Source organism: Cuculus canorus, chromosome 3 (assembly GCF_017976375.1).
Source record: "Cuculus canorus isolate bCucCan1 chromosome 3, bCucCan1.pri, whole genome shotgun sequence".
NCBI lineage: Eukaryota > Metazoa > Chordata > Aves > Cuculiformes > Cuculidae > Cuculus > Cuculus canorus.
This window is the reverse complement of record NC_071403.1, coordinates 76775463-76795809: the sequence shown is the minus strand read 5'-3', so window position 1 is coordinate 76795809 and position 20347 is coordinate 76775463. Positions and strand designations below refer to the sequence as shown.

At 41.5% G+C, this 20347-nt stretch overlaps 1 protein-coding gene across 3 annotated transcripts; it reads left to right on the top strand.

The window, feature by feature from the left end:
- The first annotated feature begins 260 nt into the window (after positions 1 to 260).
- On the top strand, positions 261 to 18886 carry BUB1 (BUB1 mitotic checkpoint serine/threonine kinase). 3 transcript variants are annotated; one of them, XM_054064081.1, is made up of 25 exons: positions 261 to 432; positions 1125 to 1184; positions 1258 to 1402; positions 1779 to 1975; positions 2946 to 2986; positions 3431 to 3537; positions 4881 to 4933; positions 5027 to 5217; positions 6442 to 6602; positions 8071 to 8261; positions 9122 to 9174; positions 9678 to 9815; positions 10792 to 10887; positions 11543 to 11633; positions 12019 to 12100; positions 12766 to 12946; positions 13515 to 13590; positions 14125 to 14348; positions 14817 to 14957; positions 15583 to 15698; positions 17024 to 17185; positions 17396 to 17553; positions 17644 to 17821; positions 18065 to 18171; positions 18613 to 18886. In XM_054064081.1, exons 1-25 carry the CDS (start codon positions 287 to 289, stop codon positions 18806 to 18808), a joined length of 3291 nt encoding a protein of 1096 aa, XP_053920056.1. In that variant the 5' UTR covers positions 261 to 286; the 3' UTR covers positions 18809 to 18886. The 3 variants fall into 3 exon arrangements, with proteins under 3 accessions (XP_053920056.1, XP_053920055.1, XP_053920054.1); XM_054064080.1 differs by having other exon boundaries at positions 7927 to 8261; positions 12019 to 12088; XM_054064079.1 differs by having other exon boundaries at positions 7927 to 8261.
- The last annotated feature ends 1461 nt before the right edge of the window (positions 18887 to 20347 follow it).

Genomic DNA, 20347 nt, shown 5'->3' with positions numbered 1-20347 from the left:
GGCATGGTTTAGTGGCAGATAGGAATGGTTGGGTTTGATGATCCAAGAGGTCTTTTCCAACCTCGTGATTCTATGATTTCCATGTTTATTTGTGTGCACAGAGCCCGAGCAAAGCGGAGAACGAGGCTTGCTCAGTGAATAATGCTCTCTGGCACTGCCTCCCGCACCCTTTGGCTCCGCTTAAGCGGAACGCGTTGGTAGATCTAGTTTCCTCGCTCTGCCTGGCAAGGGACCCCGCGATGCCACCGGGGTCCAGCTCCCGGCCGAGGGGGCGTGGTCTCCGCCCATGGCGACCCAATGGGCCTGCGGAGGGGGCGTGGCCTTCCAGGGAAGCGCGCGGGATTGGCTGAGCGGGGCGGCCAATGGCGGAGGCGGCGCGGGTTTGAATCGGAGGCAGCGGTTGGGGCGGGCTGGGATGGAGGCGGCCGCGCGGTGAGCGGGGGGCAGTGAGGGGGCGCAGGTCTCAGCCTTGGGGATACGGGGTGGGGCGCAGGCCTCAGTCTTTGGGCCTTGGGGATACGGAGGGGTGCAGGCCTCAGTCTTGGGCCTGGGTATACGGGGGGGCACAGGCCTCAGCCTTAGGCTTGAGGAGGTGGGGTGTTTGCAGGCCTCAGCCTCGGGGTAGGGGGGTGTCAGACCTCTGTTTTGGGCCTGGGTATATGGGGGTGGTGGAGGCCTCAGCGCTAGGCCCTGGGGTGCAGGGGGTTCCCCAGGCCTCAACTTTGGGCCCTAGAGTATGGGGTAGGGGACAGGCCTATTAGTCTTTGTCCCAAAAGTGGTTTGCTTGCCCAAGCCGTGGCAGTGTCACTGCCTTATGTGAATCATAGAATCATAGAATAGTTTGGGTTGGAAGAGATCTTAAGGCCCATCCAATTCCACCTCCCCTGCCATGGGCAGGGACACCTCCCACTAGATAAGGCTGCCCAAGGCCCTATCCAGCCTGCCCTTGAACACACCGCCAGAGATGGGGCATCCATAATTTCCCTTGGCAATCTGTTCCAGTATCTAAACTATTCTCATGATGAAGAGATTCTCCCTTATATCAAGCTTAAATCTGTCCCTCTCCCGTTTATACCCACATGGAGAGGGAGTGTTGCTGAGCCTGCCCTGCCCTTGCTTTGCAGGAGCTATGAGGCTCAGATTCAGAATTACCGGGGGACTGACCCGCTGGAGCCATGGGACAGGTGAGTGTGGCCGTGGCTGAGTGTCAGCATTGCTTGTGTCGTGCAATGGGATTGTAACTTGCTTGTATTTCAGGTACGTGCAGTGGGTAGAGGGATGTCTTCCCCTACCAGAAAAACAAAGCCGCTTACCCAGCCTCCTGGAGCAGCTTGTGAAGGTGTTCTTAAGCGACAAGAGGTACCACCAAGATCCACGATTTGTTAACTACTGCATTAAGCTGGTAGGTATATGCTTTTCTGGGAATTCAAATATCCTAAAAAATTAAAGTTGTCCCACTGTTCTCTAGTTCTGTGACTGCAAATAGTTGTGGGAGGAAAAGGGTACCACAGGGATGTGGCATGGAATTCAGATATGTTGCTCTCTCCAGGCCCTCGGAGAACTTTTCAGTCCTGCTGTAGGATAGCGTATGTTTTAAAAGCTGTGTTATTAAGCTGTTTGGCTTGTGAGAGGTATCTTCTCTACCAATTGGTTTTACCTTAAGAAAAAACGCGTTCTTACAAAGGTAACTAAGAAAACATTATTGGGTTTTTTTTGCCTGTAACATCCTTGGATGTTTTTGAAAGTGCTTATGGTTTATGCATCTCTATCTTTTGCAGGCAGAGTTCATCAGTTCTCCATGCCAATATTTTGACTACCTGTATGGACAGGGTGTTGGTGCAAAGGCATCAAACTTCTATGTTGCTTGGGCTCAGCAGCTTGTAAATGAAGGCAATGTGCAGTGTGCGGAAACTGTCCTTCAAAAAGGACTTCACAACCAAGCACAGCCCGGAGAGAACTTGCAACAACTGTATTGGTAATTCTGACATGGCTTTCACTTGTTGAGCTATTCAGATAGCTGTATATGTGCCCTGTGCGGTAGCAGAGGTAGAACAATTATTGTTTTCGTGAAAGGTAGATACAAGCTTAACAATGCTGCTTTGCTGTTCAATATTTGTTGGATGTTTTGAGTAAAACTATGCCAAGATGTCTTCAGTGAAGTAGCACCTCGAAAGAAAATCCCTTAATTAGTTTCCTTTCTAGTTTCTTTTCAGTAGATCAAAACTATAAAGATGTGTAGCCTGGTCTGTCCTGCTTTGGGCAGCCTAACTTGGGAATTTTGTGTGTGAGCTTCATTATTTGGAAGCTCAAGCAAGTTTGCCATGCAAAAGGCACCTAGCTTTTCCACTTAAGGATATCCCTGTGCTTTCCAGAGTGTATTTGGCTGTAGTTCACCCTGTAGCTGCCTGTGCTTCCCTTGATGAAGCCAGATGAATGCATACTTGAGCTGCTGCTTGGGTTGGATCCTCCTTGATTTTGGTTTTCGTCCATAGTTGAAACTGCAGTGAGGTCCAGTTCCTGATCTGAGCTGGATTTTTTAGTCCACCTTGGGGATATATTGCTAGTAATGAGTGTACCCAGTTTCTCGTCCTTATCACACAGTATTTAGCTGAGAGTGGGTGCCTGTTGGAGTTTAGCATTAGGCTGTTGGAAGGACTAGAGATATGCTTGTCATGATGATGTATGTGCATTCTCTCTGGCAATGATAATACAAGAACACGATTTCTGTATGTTGCTGCTGATGACGGGGTTTTTAATTCTTGAGAATGCAAAGCTGACAGGGTATGTCCGTGTACAATAATAAGTGTCCTGTTATTGACACAAGTATTTTAGTGTTATATTTTAAGACATGATGACAGGTCAAGGAAATAAAAGATTCCTGGGAGGTGGGGAGGATTGAGGGACTGGTGGCTTAATGATAATAACTGATATTTCTTGCATTTTAGCTGGCTGCAGAATTATGATCCTCAGAATCCTCCTTTGCAAGGTGAGGCTAAAGATATCTTTCTATGAGCTGTAGCTCCATTAGATGAATCTGGTTGGACATTGGCACAGGCTGCCCAGGGAAGTGGTGGGGTCTCCATCCCTGCAGGTGTTCAAAAAGTGTGTAGATACTTCAGGACGTGGTTCAGTAGGCGTCATGGTATTGGGCTGATGGTTGGACGGGGAGATCTTAGAGATGTTTTACAACTTTAAGGATTCTATGATTTTACGAATCTTTTACCTCAAGCAGTGAGTTTTGTCACTGAAGAAAATAAGTTTCCTGTAGAAACTAATTTTTTTTCCCCTCTTTTCCTGGCCATATTTAAGATTCTTAAGGGGAGTGTATTCAAAAAGACATATTTGTTTTCCAATGCTTAAAGTTAATAGAAATTCATAAATAAGAAAATTATTTCTGCTCATTAATGCAAAAATGTATTATCTGCCCTAGGTTCTGCTGTTATAAAACCACTTCAAACTTCGCATGCTGCAAATCAAATGGCTCCTCGAAAAAGTGTTTCAAATCTTAATGACCCAATGTATGCTTGCAAAAATCAGGTAAATGAGTGTTAGTAGCAGCTTGCAAGTTGTGGGGAAAAATGTGGTGCCTTCGCATAAAATTTAGATCGATGAGCTTGGCTGAATAAAAAAGATAAAATGTAGTAAGCATATCTGATGCATCTCAAATGTTTCTGATGGTTTTTATGCTGTAAGCGTCATATTTTCACGGAAATATCTCTGGGACACACTTTTTAGTCACTTGATGTATTTCCAGAATGATAGCTAAAGAGCAATCCATCCAGCTGGTTAGCATCCTTTAGAGGAATAATATTATCAATAGATGCAGTGCCAGTCATACTCCTTGGAAACTACACTGAATTGTTGTGAAATTCAAATTATTTCTTTAAATACTCTTTAAAAACCAAATAAAATACAATGTCAGAGGAAGAGAAGTTTCTGGGCTGGTCCTTAGTGGGATGCTGGCTTCTTGTAGAACTCAGCCTGTTGGGCTTGGAAACAAGTAGGATATGACTTTATCACAGTTCACGAGCCCCTCTGTATCTTGACAGGTCAGTCTCTTAACAAGTTCCAGGTGAGGTTCTGTTCATATTTTGTAGACATCTTCAGTTAACTTTGTAGTTCCCACAATAAAATGACAACAAAAGAAGCCATACTACTTATAACTCCTTTTAGCTAAATGCCAGAATAGAACACTCATTCTTCTGAGGTTTGATAAAGCTGGTTAAAATTTACTGACAGATGAAAGGTGAATGGGGGTGAAATTAAAGACTGAAAGACTGCGAGTAGGAAAATGATGTAACCTTTCTCGACTTGGTACTGTTTTCTAAAGTACTCATGGCTCTTTCTGTTTGGTATTGCCTGCCAATGCTGAAAGATATCTTAGATGATGGAATAGAGCTTAAAACTTACTATGTCAGCTGCTTGCTCCTTTGTCCTGAGGCTGGATAGCTTGTCAAAGAAAGAAATCTGGTCAGGTCATCCAGTCTGTTCTTAACAAACTCAGGTGACCTGTAACTTGCATTCCTATTGTTTTGAATAGACACTACCTAGTCAATTAGTTCTAGTGTCCTGCTGGACTGCAGTTTACAGAACTACATCTAACTGCCTCAGTTCTCTGGGATCTTGTTTGTCTTCCAAAAGCTCTCGGAGATTGAAGCAAACTTACACAGTTAATTCTTCAGGACAAACTTCCTCAGGCTCTAAGGGCTCATATAGCTCTTTCTGATCTGTTCTTGCATGCTCATGGTCTGAACTGTCATCTCTTCAAATGGAATTTAATACTGGGGGCTTTCTGGTTGCTGATCTTGTCAAAATGGATGGTTAAATAGCATACTGGAATTCTTTCTTATTTATTTTTTATTTTTTCTGCCCTGCTTTAGGGTCCCAATTCTGCTGGTGCTCAGGTTTCTTCTTCTGGTGGAAGAGAAGAAGTGTAAGTATTTGTTTTTTTTTTTTAAGACAGACTGTGGGAAAATTAAACCAAATAAACTTGAATAGAATTTTTTTTCATTATTTTTCCCCACAGAAAGTACGTTACGTTCATCTCCAAATCTGAAGTTCTTCCTAAGTCGTCATCTGCTGTTGCTGAATGTGAGCAGGTTGCCATGTATGATAAAAACCTGCTCATATGTGAAGGCTCTGAACTTTCATTTGAGGAGCTAAGAGCCAAGAGATACTTCAAGAAATATGAGCGCTTCAGAAGACAGCAAGAATTGGGTATTCTTCTGTTTCTATCTGTTTCAGAATCATTATTATATTGGAAAACTGGCTGCATTCATTTGTTTTCAACTTCTCTATTGAAACCTGAAAACTCTCTCAAAGCCCAAGTTAGCGTCCCTGTACAGGAATAGGGTGGGGTGAGCTTGGAAGCATCCGGTAATATGCTGAATAACGACATCAATATTTACTTTTTAAGCTCAGCTCTTTGGTTTGCGTTTTGAAGCCTAGGTTGTCTTAGAGTGGTATTTCTTCTGAGAAATGGAAGGGAAGTATAAGCAACTCTTAGCTGTATTAGTTACCCCGATGTGAGTTCCAGCTGCAGCTTTCTGCCACTTGTCATTCCAGATCGAGGGTATCTTGGTAGGCTGTGATCAGAAAGCACCCAGAGTGTGCTTTAAACTGTCACATGGTTACATACGATGCTACAATTTGTCTGTGTCAATTAGAGACACACTGCAGCAAAGAAAGCAGCACTCTGTCTTCGCTTAACCTTGACAAAACGCCGCCATGGGATGCCCCTTAGATAGTCAGTGATGCTTGTAGCTGGGATGGTCTCAAGGCAAAATTTGTATTAAGAGGTAAAACCTTTGTTTGCTGAATGATGACATGTTGGAGAGGAAGTAGATGGGCTATCAAATAGAAAAATTAAGTCCTAGAGAAGCAAAACCAAAACTCAGTGCAAATAAAGAGCAACTGTTCCAGAGGGAGTTAGTTGTGTATCTGACCTTTCATAGGAAGGGGAGGGGGGGTAAAGTTGCCAGGGGGTGTTGCTGGATGAAAGAAGTAATTATCTCGTTTGGTAAAGGAAGGAATGGATAAACTCCACTCAGTGGAAAAGGGAGAGATTCAGTGGAAGATGCTAATGCATTCTTAAAACAAGTATTTGTGTCTGGCATCACGAGTACACACAAGGTGAAAGGTAGGCTAGCACGTGAACTCTGCTAAAAAGCATTTGGGCTGCTGCTGGTTGTCAAGCCATTGCTGACATAAAGTTGGGCAGCCCTCCCTTGAGGGATGAGGGCTGCGAGGTTAGACAGAATCCTGTGGGAAATCTCCCAAAATTATGCCTCTAGACCTGAGTCGCATCCTGCAGTTCCACAGACTATATATATCTATATATATATAAATTTTAAAATTTGAGCAGCCTCATAATGTCTGTATTGAGGCACTCATTTGGGTACTGATTAACTGTCTCACTTAATATCATTGTTTAATCCTTAGAAGAAGAAGAGAGAGACTGCATGAGGAAAAAAGAATCAGCTGTCCTTGAACTGCAAGCCCTGCAGCAGAAGCTGGAACAGCTCACCCAGCTCACCAAAAACTTGGAGGAAACTAGACTGGAACCAGCATCTACAACATCAGCTGAACCAAATAAGACTATGGTAAGTATGTGCGGTAATTAGGTCTTCATGAACTTATCCAGTTGGTGGCTGGTTACAAGTGATGCTTCCAAGGGCTCAGTGTTGAGGCTGATTCTATTTAATATCTTTATCAATTATTTAGATGGGGGGATCGAGTGACTTTGCAGATGGCACCAAATTGGGTGGCAATGTTGATCTGCTTGAGGGAAGGAAGGCTTTACAGAGAGATCTGGACAGGTTGGATCAGTGGGCCGAGGCCAGCTGTTCAACAAGGCTCAGTGTTGCGTCCTGCACTTGGGCCACCACAACCCCATGCAACTCTAAAGGCTCAGGACAAATGGTTAGAAAGCTGCCCAGCAGAAAAGGACCTGGAGGCATTAGTCAACAGCCAGCTGAATACGAGCCAGCAGTGTGCCCAGGTGATGAAGGCCAAACAGCATCCTGGCTTGTACCAGACATAGTGTGGCCAGCAGGAGCAGAGAAGTGATCATCCCCCTGTACTTGGCATTGGTGAGGCTGCACCTTGAGTCCTGTGTTCAGTTTTGGGCCCCTCGCTACAAGAAAGGTATTGAGGCGCTGGAGCATGTCCAGAGAAGAGCAACAGAGCTGCGGAAGGGTCTGGAGCATAGGGGTTGTGAGGAGCGGGTGGGTGAACTGGGATTGTTTAGCTTGGGGAAGAGGAAGCTGAGGTGGAACCTTATCCACTCTCTACAGCTACCTGAAAGAAGGCTGTAGCGAGGTGGCTGTTTGCCTTTTCTCCCAAGAGATAAGTGATGAGACAAGAGGAAATGGCCTCAAGTTGTGCTAGGGGATGTTTCAACTGGATATTGGGAAAAATTTCTTCACAGAAGGAGTTGTCCACTAATGGAAGAGGCTGCCCAGGGAAGTGGTTGAGTCACAATCCCTGGAGATATTTGAAAGACTTGTGCTTGTGGCACTTAGGGACATGGTTTAGTGGTTGACTCATCAATGTCAGGTTTACGGTTGGACTCGATGGTCTTAGATGTTTTTTCCAACCTAAATGATTCTATGATTCTGTGATTCTATCTCATGAAACTTAACCATGCTTTAGACGGTTACCAGAGTTCACTAAATCTGGAATTCAGGTTGCAATACCTGACTAGAAGAGACACCTCGCATAACATTAATACTTGATTAAATATATTTTAATTGATAAACAGAAAAGTTTGTTTTTGCTTCTCCACGATTTAGTTTTTAGTTGCATATGAAAGTTCTCTTATGTGTGAAAAGCTGTTCTAGTTATGCAGAATTAAAAGGGAAAATAGCAATGGCTATACTTGTATATGGGTTTTTGAGTGTAAAAGAACATTTCTCATCTCTAAAGGTGCATCCACATGTGACACCCAGTGCAGCTCTACAGCCGAACTGGATGGCATCTTGTCAAAGTTCAGATTTGCAAAAAACCCAAAATGTGGTGCCAGACCAACCTCAATCAAGTACTTTATCATCCACTTCTCTTCCACTGCAGTCAGTGAATCCTGTTGGCCACTGGATGACATCAACCTCCCTGTGGGAAGCAACACATAAGAATGATGCAGTCAAAACTCAGCTAGAGCTTGGAGAACTTCGCAACAGTTTGTTACACCCTCCATTCAATAATGCTTTGGCTCGGGAACAGACACATCCTGATTCGGCTCTTAACTGGTGCACTGAAGAACAGTACGTATAAACAGGCTAATTCTTGCTCTGCAAATTATGCAGCCTTCCATATCTATGCTTCAGCTGAGAACTGACTAAAGAAAGTCTCTCTTCTGAAAATAAAAATCTGAAGTAGCCTGTGGCAACCAATATTTAGACATGGATCAAACTTGAGTAATTTACAGTCCCTATTTAAGTTTTCAATTCCTTTAATACTGTCTTTTAGTTGTAATGACTAAGAACAAATTCAGTGTGTAACTGAAGTCATTCTTCAGTGATGCTGTTCCTGGCATGCCAGAAATACACAACGGGAGATATGCTCAGTTCATGCAGATCCCATATGTTACATCTTGTCCCTGAAGTTCTTTAGAGAAAAAAAGAAGTGCTCATATTTATCTTCTGTGCTCTTCCTGATGTAGCTTAGCTAATACTGTAAAGAAAACTGGAGGGCAGAGGGACAAACTTAGGTTGGCAAAGCAAGCATGTATGCATACGCTTGGCTAACAAGAGGAAATGGAACCAGTTGTCATTCAGTCATGGAGTTACCTGGAGGCAAACTATCAGAATATTTAATGCCAGCATTTTAACATTTTTAAAAGACTACTGCCTTTCAGGTTTTATACCTGTAGCAACTGTGTAAGAAACTTTCTCTAATAATATTCTAAAGGATTTCTCGCTTGCTTCATTTATGTGGCTAAAAAGAGTCAATGATGGGGTTAAAAATTAGCATCAGTAGTTGCTGTCTGTCATGTTATCTCGGTTCTAGACTGGGAAAGACATCCTTACTGCTTAGAGTGCATTGCTGCTAAGTCTTGAACTGAAGCTGGAACTTATATAATAGCTTTTATTTTGAGCTCATGTTCTTAATCTTTCCTTTGAAGGCACCCTAACAAGAGATCCAGTGGACTACCTACTTCTGCAGATGTGAAGGAAGGTAATAAGCCAAGTTTTGATAAAGACTGGCTGGGTATCAATAGCATGTGGCTACTAGTTCCAACCCTAGTTAAGCTTTTTGACTTTCCTAACACCATCCCTGCATGTTTGGGCAACGTCTCTATATCCTTTCCATAGAGCCAGTCCCTATTTCCACCTTTTGTGCAATTCCTTTTATTCAAGCTTGATCTGGAGTTTGCTGTTTGTCCTTGCTGGCTTCCTGCCTGCTTGACTTTCTGTGTGAGAAGGGATCGTTCCAATAAATTGAAGGCAGAGTCCTCAGAGGCCACCCAGCTATCCAAGGTCTGTCTTGCCCTTCAGGGCAGTCTTGCTAGGGAACCTGCCATGCGGATCTCTGAGCAAGCCAAAATCTTTCAAAAAATTCTGTTTTTTCATTCTGCTACTCATCTTGTTTACTTCTCTTACGAACATTTTGCTAGCTAATGAAAGGTTAATAAACAAGGAAGCCTGCTTCAGAAATTATCTTGCTGTTCTCTTTTGTAGCATCTAGGGTTGGGAATTCTTCCTTTGCTTCTGGAAATGCTTCTCAAGCTACTCCAAACACCTCACTGGGAGGAACAATGCCGGCAACGCCCTTCAAAGTGCAACCTTCACCTACAGTTCATACAAAAGAAGCATTGGGTAAGCATCTGGTATAACATGCTAGTTCCACTGGAGTTAATAGGATCTTCCCTGGTATTTCAATGGGCAAATATGCAAGGAGGCTGTCTAGTGATGGACATGTGCACCACTCAATTAAAAAGGAAAATAAAGTTAACTTGGTATTCTTTTGCAATTGTCTGGATGACCCAAAGCTTTTGACCAGAAACAGATGCTTTAATAACATCCCAGCAGCCACATCTTGTAAAATCCTGGATAAGTCACTGGTGATATGCCTGCCAGGCTTCACTGAACAGCAAGATCTCCGAGCTGCTTTTGTCAGTACAGTCAGGGATTCCTGTGTCTGAGCTGAAGACCCACAATAAACTCATGTGGAAGAATGTTAGGAAGTTAATAAATCAACTCTGGTTGATGTTGAGTTTCCCCCAAAGCTGAAACAAGGGGTTTTGATTATTTAACGGACATTGTCGATTCAAAACATTTGCCTTTTCAAAATCCTAACAGGGAAATCACAACTATATTTCTGATGTCAGACGTGGAGTAATAATATCCTAGTACCATTTTATCCAATTTGTGCTCTTCTGCAATGTTGTTCTGTTTTGATAGTAAGCCCATTAACCACTAACACGTAGTAAACTGCTGCAGCTGAATATGTATCTAAAAGGAAAAAAAACCCAAAAATCTTGTGGTATTATTCATTAGTTTTTCAAGCATCTAGGAAGATTAAGGAGAACTTGAAATCTCATCTTGAAGAGGAAGCAAAAGAAGAGGTCAAAAAACAAGTATATGTTGGACAAGTTGGGTCTTTCTGTGTTTTTTCAGTCTTCTGGAGGATTGAAATGCAATATGAAGGAATAATTGACAACTGAGAAATGATAGGGATGTTACAATGAATTGGTGTTCGATTTGACTACTACACACTGGAAAAACCTCTGAAAATTTCTTTTACTGGAGGTGATATTCCTGTGAGTTTTATTTCCATCTTTTTTTTTTTAAGGATTTCTCATGGATATGTTTCAAACACCCATCTTGCCTGAACCATATCCTCTTGAAGAAAGCGAGGAGCAATTTGAAATCTTTTGCAGAAAAAGTGGTGTGTACTGTTTATCTTTTCAGTCCATGACATTTCACTTTTATTTCCCACTTACTCCTCCCACCATTTCTGGTAATTGAGTAGGTGTGAAGAAGCATGGTGATTTAATTTACTTCTTTCATGATGATTTAATTTATTGTCAGGTTCTAAATTTTGATGCACAATCTGAGACAGGCAGAAATATTTTACTGTTAGGAAGCTTATTGTGTGTATTTGAATAAGTTACTTGAATAAGTCAGTTTAAACCCTGACTTCGAAACGGGCACAGCTGGTACTTCATGTGAGTAAAGTGCATTTCTAAAACATATTGCAAGCTACGTGTTAGTAGCTGAATTGCCAGCTTATAACAGTTAAAATTGTCTGAAAACCAGGCAGTAGCACCAGCTTGTAACCGTGAGCACAGAGACATTTCACAGCTGGTCAGACACAGCCAAAGAGGCTTCTGTACTCCTGACCAGTCTTGGTTTTGAGATGGAAAAATCTTCCACATTTGCAAGAACTTATGGGAGAGATGATTTGAGTGGCAGTTCTGAGGATGCTTCTGGTCTAGCTGAATGTAGCCATGCCCATCAGTTGCCTGGTTAGGGGTGAAAATGTGACTGTCCACATAATCTTTGTTGGGTGAAGAAAATAATGGTTATCTTTTATTTTCAAGATCCTGATGGAAGTCCAAAACCTAATATTGTTGCCCCTGTCGTGCCTGCATTTTCTATCTTTGAAGATGAGAATGAAAAAGAAAACAATGGGTAAGAAGGAAAAAAGTAACAGTTAGTTCTGTTTATTAAGAATTACACACAGGATTGATTCTATTCCATATATTTCTGCAGTGCCTGCTAATGCAGGATTGGCTTGAATACAGTCACCAGCAGCTGTGTGGAAGTGGCATGAGAAAGCTGTAGTTGCTTCTCTATGGAATTGCACAACTTTCCTGTTTGGATTGTGTTCTTGAGATGCTTAATTTTCTGGATAACTGTGCATAGCTTGTTCCTTTGAGCTACTGCAACTTCTGCAAATGGGATTCCTTAAAAAAAAGAATTAAAAAAAAATTTGAAAACAACAAGTCTTTGTTATGATCACTCTGCTTGGGAAAGCTTCTGGGGAAAAGCTGTTCTAAACTACCTGTTTTGTCAGGATCCCACAGCATAAAAACAAATCAGAAGAGCTCAGAACTATTGGAAAACGCCCCTTGACTGACTGTACAGTGAGTACAGAAGTGAGTGTTTGGTTTTACTGCAAGAATGAGCCTTGAAAAATGAGTTATGTTTTTATAGGGATATTGGAGGTGGGTTTTTTAATCTTTATTCTATCCCAGTCCTGCAATATTCTTGTGACTGATACCTAGCTGAACTTTAAATAGCCTTTCTCATTTCCAAACAATGGAATGAACTTTATCAGTTTTTAGTTTTCACAAAACTTCTAGGAGCTTGGTAGTGGAGAGCTCAATCTCTAGAACAAATCTGACTGCAGCTGATGTGTGGATTTGATGTTTGGAGAAGGAAGAACAGAGAGCAAGAGATACTTAGCTGTTAGTGGCTATTAAAACAGTTTGGTAGCCAAGGAGATGTGTACAAATTCAGTCTGCTTGTGTATAAGTAATCACTAAGTAATGAGATAAGCTTTTTCACTCTTCTATGGCAATTTCTTTGTTACCTAGCATTTAGCTGTAGTATTAGTTATTGCCCACATTCAGATCTGATATAAAACTATGTAAACCTGAAGTTGCTGTTACTTTATGTTTTTGATATTGTAAGTTAACACACGCAGACGCAACGTTATCAAAACCGACTGCAGGGGTTGCTAGTAGGTTACAGTGTGGCTCTGGCACGATAGTTCTAATGGCTTATTTTTAAATCTTTATATATTTGTTTTCCTGTCTAGGAAGAAACAGGGACATCGGAGTTCTTGAGGGATGATTATACGGTGTGGAATGTACCAAGTAGCAATAAAACTTTAGCTCCCAGTCCAAACAACACAAAAGACTTTGCACGAGCTGCCCAGCTTGTATCAACACCATTTAATTACCTGTCAGGTCGTTCACGACAAGCTTTGGAGGACAAAGGTGAAATAATGAATACTTCGCGTTGAGAGCATCTAATTGAGTACTGCATAATTCTGTTTCTGTGCCCTGCTCACCTTGCAGGCCTTGCCAAATACCATGTAGGTCTGACTCCCACTGCTGCTACTTTTAAGTATGCGTTCCTTGCAGAACAGCAGCTGGGAGCATGGGCTAGCTCAGCACGTAAGCTTTCCAAGAATTTTTAATTGGGGGAATAAGAGAAGGTGGCAAGGGACAAGAGAGGCTTTGACTGTGCTGTTGAGCTGCTGTTCTGAACTGTTCCAAAGTTGTAAAGAGTAAAAAAGTTGACTTAAGTCCCAGCATCACCTTCTTCTGGAGGCACCTTTATGCTTGTCTGTTCCTCTTTAGTCTTGGAATACACTCTCTAAGAAATCAAGCTGTTGTCTTTCCTGATGTATTTTAAAATAGGCTTGTTCAGTTCTAGCTGTTGTGATACCACGGCAATTTTCACAGCTACAGCATGACTTAACCCTCTTATATTGGAGGATACTCTAAGTATGCTTACCTTTTGGGAAAAACATTTGCTATTGTTGCTACTCCTTTTGTTCAGCCCGTAGGGATGACTTGCAAATGGATTTGGAGTTTTCTGAAGAACTGCACTATCAGAAAAAAGCTAAGAAGCTGAGGTATGTCGTGACTTGCTAAGGTTTTTGAGACTTGAGAGTGCTGGGAAAATCTTTGTCTGCTGTGCTGCTCTTGATTCAAGTTTTCCAAGTAATCTAGAGCTGACATGTTTGGGTCAGACTAACTGCTTAGCATACATCTCAGCACTTTGTGGAGTGAATGAACCTGGGTATGTTGATCAAGTTCCTGAAAATGCTCCTATGATCTAATTTTTTTTCTAACATGTTTAAATTAAAAGTTAACCATCCAGGAAGTTTTAATGGTTGCTTATATAAACCTACTGCTTTCTTTTCAATATTGGCTGAACTTATTGGCTGATGAACTTGAGAGTTACTAGACTATGGGTTTAGCAACTCTCCAGAGTTAAGACCAATATAACCAGATCGTGTTTTCTTAAATAACGTCCATTTTATTAATTTCTGTATTGGTTATGGCCAAGGTTAAAGCGCAGATATTTGTTACAGTTTTGCTTACTCAGGATGCAAAAAATACCATGGCAATACTGTAAACTAATAATATTTGGTTTAAATATGTAGCCCTGCTCTTGAACACATAGCAGAACAAGGAATGCTTCAAGGAAATGTCTTGAAACAAGGAAACGGAGTTCAAGGAATTGCTATAGTTTCTCCTCAAAGATTACATGAGCAGACTGCCATGAACAGAACTGAATATTCCTCATCTGTTGGGGTGGACAAAATTTCCCGTGAAAAGCTGTCTGGAACTGAGCAGGACAGGACAGCTTGGATTGTTAGACCTGCAGGTACCTGTTCTTTCTGTCAAGTCTGAGACTGGAACATTGTCATATTCTTGCAGCAGTGCTTTGTTCCAACATCAAGGTGGTCATGGTCACTGCAGCAAGCAAACTGTCTTGTTGCTCCTGCAAGGAGATCACTTCTTGTGTACAAGTGATGTGAGAAAGTGTAGGTCATACCTGCATCACATGATGCCAAAGATATTCTAAAGTACAGGAGTACTCGGAAGTGCCTGAGGGTTCCTCACTAGTTGAACCTCAAATGCTTCAGAGACATGTCTTTCTGAGCAATTTAACAGGAAAGACATAACTATAAAAGTCGGATTGTCAAAATTGAGGAATATGTAACTTATCCCTCTGATTTTGTGTGGGTTTTGTTTGTTTATCTTTAAAATCGGTAACGCTCATTCAAGTATAAGCTTGTGTTACCTCTTTGAAGTGACACTATTCTTAAATATGTTTCTTCTTTCCATAAAGTTCTTGTTGAGAACCCTTGGGATAAGGAATTGATTTGCAAATTCTTATCGGAGCTTCCTAAACCACTCCACACCTATGCCGACTACTTTGAATGGAAATCCACTCTTCCGTCCATCAGACCGAAAGCTAACCTCCCACTGGGTAAAAGCTACTTGAAACATTTCACTTTAAAGCATTTCTTGCAGTTATTCTGGGAACCTCTGAAGTATTTTTCTAATTCACTTTACTTGCGTGTATGTCCAGATAGCTTCCAGAATATCTAAACCTCAGTTTTGAAATTAAACCTGTTTTTTTGTTGTTGTTGTTTTTTTGTAGCATAAGCATTTTTTATTAGGCATTCTGAGTAGGGAGTTTTCCAAGTTTTCCTTTCCTAGTAAACTGTGACACAACTCTCAGACTTTGTATAGAGCATCGGTCCTGTGTCAACTAAATCTGTATGACAGTAATTGCAACACACTTGTATGACTTAAACATTAGTGTTTGCTTTTTAAGAAATGCACTTTGGAATCTGATTACTTCCAGGGAGTCAGACTGAAATAGAAACACTGATTTTTATTATGTGGCACTCTTGTTCTCAGGAGTTGAGAACAGGCTGTCTTCTATAGAAAGGTTGGCTAGCAAGAAGAGACTTGTTGAGAAAGAGTAGCACTTGAGTTAAAACAATAACCCTTATAGGCTGGTGCTTTTTTGCTTTTTTCTTTTCTGAGTAGTGATGTCTCTTCTGTGAAGTTTGCAAGTAGAACTTGATGATGTTAATCTTTTAAAGGTTCCACCTCATTCCATGTGGACTGCTTGGTGGGAGAGGGAGCTTTTGCTCAAGTCTATCAGGCTTCCTTTCTGGATGCAAATAACTCTAAAAACAATCAGAAAGTAATATTCAAGGTAAGTAGTGTTGATTCAGAATATTGTTGGAAAATTCCTGAATCTTGTAGTAATGACACCTACCCTGGATGGATTCTGATGAGTTTTTGTATTTATAAATATGAAGTAAAGCATGTTGGCCTGTCCTCAAGGCCTTGTTCAGATTGAGTGCCATGATGTCTGATCGATTCTATGTGAGAAGTTATTTATCTTCTTGACTTGCCTTTTCATCTTTATAAAGTAGTCACAAGTACCCTAAGGAGTAAGAATTGCAGCCAGGCTATCTTTCTTAGCGAACAAAGGCAGCTACTTGTGCGGGTGCTCCAAGTCCACAGCAAATGAACATGTATCTGGATTGATTATAAAACTGCCCTGGCTACTAGATCACACTGAAAGGGCCACTCTGTTCCAGATACGTGCCTACTAGCTTTCCACAAGCGTTTTTGCACTTTGTGCAGACAGCCTGTTTGGTAGCAGCTGGCTCTGACGTAGCCTTTGCTGGACGATATCTCTCTGGTACAGTTCTATTAATAAACAACCTTGTCTTGATGGCAATTGTAGATTGAGCAGCTCCCTCTCTACTTTGCCCTGACTTCTTCCAGGCTACTTCTGTGTAGGAATCAGCAACAGATGATAGCATGTGTTTACATCGGAATCGTTGCCAAAAGGGAAGTCTGTGCAACTGTGAGGTCAGCTCAGCCCATGAGGGTTATACGAGGTCATGCAATCCTGCATCTGCTGCTGACTGGGAAGGCACGTGTACAGTTACTACAGTTGGGCTGAAACATGGTTATGTGGTTGAGTTGTCAACACGCACATCCCCTTTGCCTCTCCACATCAGATCTGCTTTTGGAATCTTTGTGGATCTCTTCTGTAAGATTTAATCTTTCGGCAAAAAATCTTTCCAGTGTAACACCTTCACTTATGAAAGCTTTCTAGTGTGGAGAGGTAGCTTAAGGGATTTTTGAGTGTCAGGTATTCAGTGTAGCAGGGAAACCAGTAGGAGAAGGAATCAGAAAGATTTTCCTGATTTGACTTCAAAAGCCTTCCCTCTTACACAAAATGTCTCTTGCCAACAGAAACATTCATGTTGCAGGAAGGCTGACATTTTAAATAGCACAAGAGTGTGTAAGCAAGAATGAAATTGTCACATGTAATTGAAGTCTTGATTCAGGAGGATCAATCATTGAGCGTATTGACCTGAGGTTACTGTACATATACTTATTTTATTTGATCAAGAGGAAAAATGCCTAGTCTGCCATTTAAAAAAAGAAAAAAAAAATTTGAGAAGAAGTTCTGCTTTAATGCTAATAGATCTTCCTAGTAAATCAGCTTTTTGGTTACAGGTCCAGAAGCCTGCCAACCCCTGGGAGTTCTATATAGCAACACAGCTGGCAGAAAGGCTCAATCCAAGCATACGCCATCTCTACATCCACTTTTATTCTGCTCATTTCTTTCAAAATGGAAGCATTTTGGTTGGTGAGCTCCACAACTATGGAACATTGCTAGTAAGTGTGACCAGGTTGTGCTTTGGAACACCTATATTGTTTTTGGAGTGCTGTTACAGTACAATATTCATATATCCTCTACTCTCCACTTTATTGGGATATCCATTTTCATTTTGATGATATTCTGCGTTAATCAACATGGACTTGTAATCCATATCAAGTTGTTTCTGTGTGGCTGATGGTTCTTCCCTATTTTTTTTTTGCTTACAGAATACCATAAACATTTACAAAAAGCTTCCTGAGAAGGTGATGCCTCAAGCACTTGTAATCTACTTTACTGTAAAAATTCTTCATATGGTGGAAGAGCTCCACAGCTGCAAAATCATTCATGGTGACATTAAGCCTGACAATTTCATACTTGGAGAAAGGCAAGTATTTCCCTTTGCTACCTGAGATGCCACCATATCATGACATCATAACCTTGATACTTATGTGATTATTTCATGTCGTGATTGAAGGTTTCTGGACAATGATACTTGTGACATAGATGGTCTCTCTCATGGCCTGACGCTCATTGACTTGGGACAGAGCATAGACATGAAACTGTTTCCTGAAGGAACAGCATTTACTGCAAAGTGCGAAACATCTGGATTTCAGTGCATTGAAATGCTGACTCAGAAACCGTGGAATTACCAGGTACGAGATTGCATAGACAGCCTAAATGTTTCGAACTTACTGCATACATGCAGCGTGAATGAATAGTGTGTAGAAATATTAGACTTTGTAGTAAAGCTTGTAGATTCAGCTTATTGCCTTAAAACACGATTGTGAACCACTTTCTTACAGAGCTTACCCTGTTGGCTCCACAGAGTGTTTTTCAGCTAATATTTTGTGGTCTCAATACATTTTTAATGTGAAATCTGTGTATATTTTATTTAGACAGACTACTTTGGCGTTGCAGCAACGGTCTACTGTATGCTCTTTGGTACCTACATGCGAGTGAAAAATGAAAATGGTATCTGGAAGCCTGAGGGAGCCTTCAGAAGGTTAGTGTCAAATCTTTTCAAAACCTTCCCTTCTCTAGAAAGACACATCATTACTACCAGGTTTGTTTGGGGTTGGTTTCTATACAGCTTGCAGTGTTCTGTGCACTTCTTGGTGCCCTAAAATCTGTGGGTGTTCAGTGCATGGGAGCCGCTTCATAAAATTCACTGTCTGAAGCACAGGAAGTGTTTTGGCAGTGGACGTGGTGAATTGCACGGCATCTTTGGCTACTTGCTGCCTGGAAGGAGGGAACAGCAACTAGTGACTGAAAATCCCACTGGTTCATTAAGCAGCATGCCACAATGGAAACTGCATTATGTTACAGCAATGCCTGCAGCTTCTCCAGCCTCTAACTGGGGAGGGAGCAGGATGAATATAGGAAAGAATGTTTTAACAGCTTGAATTTAGAAATACTATGTGTGCGGTTTTTTGTTCATTTACAGGCTTGCCAATGCTGACCTGTGGAAAGAGTTCTTTGAGAGCATGCTGAACATCCCCAGCTGCCACAGCCTGCCTTCTCTAGCAGTTCTGCGCAAAAGGCTGAAGGACTTATTTTGCAAGTCATATGCAAAGGAAATAAAGTTCCTTTGGAACAGACTGGTTGTGTTGCTCATAGAACACAAGCGGTCACGAAAATAAGCATTTGGCTTGCACAGTTACTGAGGACTGGCATTTTATTGATATGAAATATTTTTGTTTTAGCTTGTTTCAAAAATAAATGCCCTTGAGGTTAACTTCAGGAATGATAACTTGTGTTTTTCTATGCTTTTTTGGAGAAAAAATACAGTAAAATTACTTGTTAATTTAACTTGTCAGGTTTGGGAGGCATGGGCATGTTGTCATAATATTGTGTAAGGGGAAAAGAAGCTGATGACCAATGTTGTACAGATGAAGTAATTGTTTTCAACCTGCCCTGTGATTTTTAAAGAAGACTAAGGAGTTATTAGTGTTGAAGAGATCCTGGGAAGTCAGAAAGCAAACCCAACCGCACTGGCAACCCTTAGGTCTTGTATAACGTCCGGGAAGCGTACAGAGGATAAATGCAGTCCAGCCAGGTAAAGAGCAGGCTGATCTTTGAAATGTAAAGTGTTTTTGAGGTCTTGAGAATGACGAAGAAATGTGAGACAAGTTGTTGGAAATGGGGATATAATTCCAGGCCTTAACATTGTGGTAGATTCCAGCATCTCTTCAAAAATAAGTGAAGAGAGCAACTGGAAGTGAAACAGCACATATGGAATGTGGGCTAGAGAGTGTGCACTCGCGTAGATTTCTGCACCTGATCAGGGAAAAGTCCATGGTTGGTAGATGGAAGGAAGGCAGGTTGTCTGTAGGTCTCTCATCTGCAATGGCTCTTCTGAGAGAAAATTAATGGATGGGAGGGAATACTTTTTTAAGTCGGTGACAAGATGAATGTGCAGATGAGTAACACTGCTCCGAGTGGTAGTATTGCAAATCTTTGAGGCTTGGGACACCTATGTTCACAAACCTCCTGCTCTACTCTTGCTCTCGGGAGCTTCTAGGTTGAGGAAAACTGAGGTTTGCAGATTAGATTTAGACTAGATAGGACTGAAATCACACTTGCTGCTTTTGTTAAAATCACTTCTGACCAGCCACAACACAATTATTTAGAGACGGTAGAAACCAACAGGTAAATATCTCTCCTTACAGGAATCGAAAGGGTTCTTTTTGGTTCCTTGGGAGGTTTTGTTTTCCTTTGTGGCAGAATATTGTCAAAATTCTCTGGGAAAAAGCCAGAAAGGCATTCCTTTAAAAGTGCCCCCTATTCCTTTTTATCTGTTTTTACCTTTCTTAATTGCAGTGGCCATAGACAAACACACTGAGTTGTTGCTGCCTACATGAGTTGCTCACTGGAGATTGCATGAGGTTGGCTTGACTTTATAGTTATTTTATCAAATGTCAAGATAACTTGAATTACTTGAATTACCCAAACCCCAAAGAAATCTAGCAGGCACCTTGAACACACCAGTTCCACAGCAACATCCATGCTGGGCTGTCTTCCTTGGCTTTGGAGCTCTCCATTGGGTGAGAACAGATATTGCTTCACTGAAGCAACATCTCTGCATTCAGTCACACCAAAGAAGTTTCTTGGGTGGAGGTTTTCTCTGCTTGCCTTTGTTTGAAGAAAAACTTGTTCCCTGTGTCCATTCTTGCAGCTAA

What these genes read in the sequence shown, in the direction of transcription:
- BUB1 (XM_054064079.1), top strand. Translation starts at nt 287, where the DNA reads ATGGCGACCCAATGGGCCTGCGGAGGGGGCGTGGCCTTCCAGGGAAGC. An exon ending in TTGGATTGTTAGACCTGCAG is followed by an intron (nt 14,349 to 14,816) that starts GTACCTGTTCTT and finishes CTTTCCATAAAG; the next exon opens with TTCTTGTTGAGAACCCTTGG. An exon ending in AGAAACCGTGGAATTACCAG is followed by an intron (nt 17,822 to 18,064) that starts GTACGAGATTGC and finishes TATTTTATTTAG; the next exon opens with ACAGACTACTTTGGCGTTGC.